The sequence below is a fragment of the Alligator sinensis genome, unplaced genomic scaffold, assembly GCF_000455745.1.
Source record: "Alligator sinensis unplaced genomic scaffold, ASM45574v1 scaffold850_1, whole genome shotgun sequence".
Taxonomy (NCBI): Eukaryota; Metazoa; Chordata; order Crocodylia; family Alligatoridae; genus Alligator; species Alligator sinensis.
The window spans coordinates 123,868-129,477 of NW_005842742.1; the positions used below are offsets into that span (position 1 = coordinate 123,868).

Consider the following 5,610-nt stretch of genomic DNA (forward strand, 5'->3'; position numbering starts at 1 on the left):
GCCCCGCGGCTTTGCTCCGCCCCCACGTGCCCAGGCTGCCGGCCACAGCCCGCGCGCACACAGACGGGCCCGGCTCGCGCCCGGCGAGGACGGGACCAGGAGCCGGCCCGCACACACTCAAGGCAGGATCAGATCAATCCTGACTAAACCACCCTGTTCTTGAAGATCTGTGGAGCACAGACATCCTCCCACCCCCTCTCTAGTCCATTCCCACCCTCATAGGAAGGTCCTCCGCATCTCCAACCTCCGGTTTCCCCTGCTGCTGATTGAGGCCATTGCTCTTCATCCTGCCGCAGAAAATCCCCCATCTCCATCATCTTTAGAACAGGGATTTACTGTTCCCAGCAACTCTGTTGTGGGTGAGGGTTTGAAGTGGTGGCGATCTCGGGGGAGCACATAGGCCGCCTGTAAACACAGGGCACATCTGCACGAGACACTGACTGTGCATTGACCTGATAACACTGCGCAGGGGTTTCAGGGAAACTGCACCACAAAGTCTTGAAAGCAAAACTCATGTCACACGTATGTGTTAAGGCACAGTGGGGTGAGAACTGCAGGGGTGGTAGCTTCTGCTGAGGCCACAAAGTCTGCCAAGTTTCAAGGAGATCGGTGCAGGGCCTTGGGGCAACTGCACCTCAAGCTGCAGACAAGCAAAGCTTGTGACATGGGTGACACTGCATGTTAAGGCGCAGCAGGGTGACAGCTGCAGGGATGGTGGCCCCTGCTGAAGCCACGAAGCCTGCCAGCTGTCAAGGAGATCGGTGCAGGGGGTCTGGGCTCGGGGGTCCTGCACCCCTAGCTGCTGACAGGCAAAACTGGAGCATACAGCTCATTAACTGACTCCAAGGCAGAAAGCAGGGCAGGTCAAACAGTGCTGCCGTTTATGCAGTTTTTCCATCCCTCCCCCAGAGCACTGGGATTGGAAGGGACCTCAGGGATGGGTGACAGTCCCGGCCCTTCCCCCTCTCTCTCCTTACTTTAATTTCTGTCTCCCTGCAGACAAGCCCAGCTTGAGCTTCAAGACTTGAAACCTTCGGAAAATTTTGAAACGTTTTGACTTGCCTCATTTCATTTCGAGGCTGTTTCGGAGCTCTTTGTTTCATTTTAATTTCGTTGTTTCGAGCTCGAAACAAGTTGAAACAACATCGAAAAGAAACTGCCAGTGAAATTTCGCGCAGCCCTACTGCGCAGTAGTGTGTCATGGCATGGGCGACTGGTTCCTCCTGAGTCTGGGGCGGCACCAGATCACCAATGGGGAGAGGGGGTCCCCTGCTGCCAATCACTGATCAGGGAGAGGGTCCCCCAGCGGCTGATCACCGACCAGAAGGGGGGGTCCCCCAGCAGCCGACTGCCACTTCCAGGGGGTGCACAGCTGATCTCAGGGGACGCACGCCCTATGTGTCTGAATGTGTCATGGCAAAAACTGAGCGAATAGCCTACTGCACAGTGTTATTAGGCTAATGCGCAGTAAATATCATTAAATAACCATGCACTGGCACTACCGCTCAGTAACTTTAGGTATTTAGTGCTTTATTAAGGAAGTACTAAACTAAATGCTCAGTATTTAAGGTGCATTAACAAATGTGTAGATACATGCACAGAGACCTGAATTTAATGGCCTAGAGGGCTTTTTTTCCACTCATATCCCTAACACAGGATAGAAATCCTAGCCAGGAAAGAACCAATTGTAGCCTTCGTGCTTATTAGTGAGCAGAGGGAGATGCAAGGACAGAAATATATGGTTTCTTTCAACCTCCTCTCTCACATTTAAAATCAGAGTTGACTTATCACCCCCAGGACTTCCCTGCTCTTTTGGACACTTGCTGTCTGGGATCCATTGCTGTTTTGCTCACAGACAGCAAATGTTCCTAGGGGTTTATTCATATCTCGCAGCCTCGCTAGGTTTCATACAGTACTAATATGATGGCACATATCTTTTTTAAGTACGTTTTAGTTTTCACCAAAATGCTGGTGGGAAACCCTCATGTTGTTCCAGTAAAGACTTAGCAGATAAAAACTCCTGAGAATTGAGATGGTGGGGAAATAGGGTTTTTACATAGATTTTAAACAGTTAAAGATCTCTCGTTGTTGCCGGTCCAAGTCAGATAACCAACCCCCCAGCCCCTTCTCCACCAGGAGGTAATCCCATCACCTAGGTTTCGAATTACACTTTGACTCTTGAGGGCAGCGGGGTCTGCCAAAAAAATTGGGCTGCCCATCACAATGCCCTAATAAAATCAGAGACCCCCCCAAGTTATGATTTTCAAATCTTACAGGGGCGCCCTCGTCTCTTATGGGGGGGCTCAGCCACTCCCCCCCACCCCGAGTTCGCCCATAATTTGAACCCTGCAGTCAGTCACCCTCTCCTCACAACAAGGAACCTCCCAAGCTGACCGAACCTCAACCTCCTCGTGCCCATCAGTGCCCTTCCATAAATCCAATCCCCCTGCATTACCATCCAGCCTGTACCTGCCTCACAAGACCATCGGGGAGATGAGAGGAGGGGGAGACAAGGCCTTCTCACCCCATCCTGGGCAGACTCTCTCCCCGCCCCACTTCCCACTCCTCCCCATCAGTCCCACAGCCATAAATGCTGCTACCCCGGGTCACTCACCCAGCAAAGCCAAAGGGGTCTGGAGCCTCCTACTAGCCTGAGTCCAAAAACCAGTGTTGATCTTTGGGAGAGAGGAGAAAGATGTCTTGTCATTTCTGTCATTTGCCATGTCTTGTAATTTGCATGGCGGTGAGCATCAAAAAGACGCTCCAGCCCCCTCCCAGTGAGTGCTTTCCAGTGAGTCACCCTAGAAGCTGAATAGGAGCAAATGACATTTGATTTTTAATCTCCAGAGTCAACTGAAACGCATGCTCCGCTCAGAGCTTGCAAGCTCGGAAGAGAAAAACCCCTTTGTCCTTGTTTCTCTCCAACCAATTCCCGCCTGTCCTGGGTTCAGATCAGAGCTGGCACCCCAGACGGGGAAAACAACCATGCTGAGGCCCCATTCCCCATCTGCTACGGGCTAGCATGCCCTGGAGACCTGTTCTTTTGTCTGCCGTTAGCATTTCTTCCCCTCTCTGGGCCTCCTCTTTTCCACCCATCATCTACGCCTCAGATCATTTTACAGTTAAATTTGCCTTTATAATGCCAACGGTTCAGTTCCTGTTTGGTGCATCAGTTAACAGCCTCGAGAAGTATTCTTGAGCTTCCTGACATGGGGGAGGCAGGGGTGAGATAGGGATCAGGTCTCATCAGGCAACTGGTTTCTTCTAAGAAGGACGAGCTCTTCCCAAAGGGGAGTCTTTCATGAATCACAGGCACGGCCGGTGGAAAGGGACCTCTGGAGGTCACGAATAGTCCAGCTCACTGCCCGAGGCCAGAGTCACAGAGAAGTGGGGCTGGAAGAGACCTCCATTAACCAATGATGAGTGTTCAACGTGTTACGTGCAAAATAGTAACATCAGCTATCATGGTACATTGCGAGAGTGAAATAAACCCAGAGAATATCATTAGCTAGAAAAAGCTAATAATGTGTACAAGCACACCCAGAGGTCACATCTAATCCAACCCTCTGTCTGAAGCAGGAGCAGCCCTATCCAAACTATCCGCATACGTATCTGTCATCTAACCTCTTCCTCCAGCTACCGCCAGCCCTGACACAACACCGCACATCTCACCCGCACCTGCCACAGGTTCTTCCGTCGCTGCACAGGTTGTTAATATACCCTCGAGAGATCCCAGGTGGAGGGCGTGCTCCCTGCTACAGAGGAAGGCAAACCCACCTCCTAGACCAGACCAAAAGTCCTTCCCGACCTCCAATGCAGTATCGTTCCTGAGTGAAAAGGCGAGACTCTTATAACCAGGATCCTCCAGGTCCTGGGCTGGGCTGTAGCCTGGGCTGTAGCCAACACGTGACACTGATGAGGAGGGTGAACGCCCCCAGCCCCTCAATACATGTGGGGCGGGGAATAATTCCTTCCCCGCCCCACAGGGCAACCAGCAAAGCCCGGGAGATGCTCCACACCCTCCAGTCTGCTCTCCGCACCCCTCCCACCCTCTTATCTTAGGGTGCGCACCTTGTTCCTCCCGCTCCTCAATGGCCTTATCAGATGTTTTGCACCACCAACTGTCCAACTGGCCCCGTTGCTGGAGAAGCAACGCCATTCCCATCCTCTTGGTTCCCTTAATGCCACCAATAGAAAGGCTGAAGCAAGATAGTCCTTTACCTCTCACTCCCCACCAGCCAGCTTCTCCAGACTGGTGGTCCATCCATACCGTTGGCGATGGAGACAGTTCCCTTCTGCTTTACTGCAGGAGATAGAAACCCGACCTTAGCTTTCCCCATAGTCACAAGATGTTATTGTTCCACATCATCAGACTCCTCTGACAGCGGGAATCAGTATCACATGACTCCCAGCGTGGGCAGTAGGAATTCCCCACTTGAGTCCTCCAGCCCAGTTAGCAACAGATCAGGTGAGATGCCAAGCGTCGGCTTGTTTTGCTGTGAGAAGCCACGTTTTTAGTTCAGCTGTGTGCTTTGTATCCTTCGCTGAGGGAAATCATCCCGTCTGAGCAACAGTGACTCTTCCAGTTCCCATTCTTCCTTCAAAGCCTCCCCAGTCTCTGTCAGACTTTCTGGGGAGAACCATGTAATGGGGGAGGTTTCTGTCCAGGTTCCCCTCATATGCAAAGCTCTTGCTGTCAGCAGCAGTGGTGGAAGTCCCTGATTTAGAGAATGATCTCTACCATGGCTCATTGATGGAGGTGACTCAGGAGTCCAATCTCTGAGCCACAGATCTGCCTGCAGGAGATGCAAGTCTTTCCACGGGAAGCGGGTAGAAAGGTGATGGAGTTGATGCCTATCCGTCGGAAGATATCAGACATTTCGCTTTCACTCCTTCCTGAACAGGAAAGCAGGCATGAAGGCAGAGCCCCAGAACAGCAGGCAGAAGCATCAGCTAAGAAATCAGCCTTAGAAACCTTGAAAATTCCCCTTGACCTACCAGGCAAGTCTGCAGCATGTGATATGCCAGAAGGAGGGCGGGGATTCGGTCCCTGTTCTTTCCCTCACAGCTGCTTTGTGGTAGTTATTTCATGTTCTGGTTCCTCTTTACAATGCCACCTGTCGCATCAGGCTGCCAAGAACCAGGAAAACACCATATCACCCAAAACCAAAAGAAAAGAGGCCAGAAACAGACATCCCTCACTTCCATTCCTGCCACATGCATCAAATGTGTGGGTTTTTTAGGGATGTATTTGGTAGCTGTGTTGGTCTGAGACAAAAAGAAATGCAAAACTCTAGAACGCTTGGTTCGGGGATGATGCCTTTATTAGACCAACTAAGAAATCACAAAAAAACCCTTTTTCTTCAAGCTTTTGGGTAAGTGTGTCCTTCCTCAGGCTTAGGGAAAATTAAAGAGGGGTTTTTTAAGCCTTTCTCAGCAGCACTGAGTGTTGGCTGCGGCCGAGTTGGGGGATGTGACTGAGATGTGCCAATGCTCCTGCTGAGATCATAGGATCATAGAAAATGGGGGTTGGAAGGGACCTCAGGAAGTCGCATCTAGTCCAACCCCCTGCTCAAAGCAGGACCAGCCGCAGCTACATCAATCAAACCA

The 5,610-nt window shown here is 51.4% G+C and overlaps 1 protein-coding gene across 5 annotated transcripts in view; it reads right to left on the reverse strand.

Annotated features, from left to right (window-relative positions):
* The window catches only part of LOC102387300 (butyrophilin-like protein 1), a 9,812-nt gene extending 4,917 nt beyond the window's left edge, over window positions 1–4,895 (reverse strand). The window contains exons 1-3 of one of the 5 annotated variants that reach the window (XM_014525086.2): window positions 4,222–4,347; window positions 3,778–3,827; window positions 2,615–2,675 (exon numbers count right to left, since the gene is read on the reverse strand). Coding sequence is in view for 1 of the 5 variants with exons in the window: in XM_006034468.3 (XP_006034530.1) it covers window positions 4,222–4,340 (119 nt within the window). In the remaining 4 variants the exon portion in view is untranslated. Of the gene's footprint in view, window positions 1–2,614; window positions 2,676–3,678; window positions 3,702–3,777; window positions 3,828–4,221 lie in introns of those variants that run through there. The other 4 variants (XM_025216451.1, XM_025216450.1, XM_014525087.2 and 1 more) reach the window with 4 other exon arrangements.
* Between the last annotated feature and the right edge of the window lie 715 nt (window positions 4,896–5,610).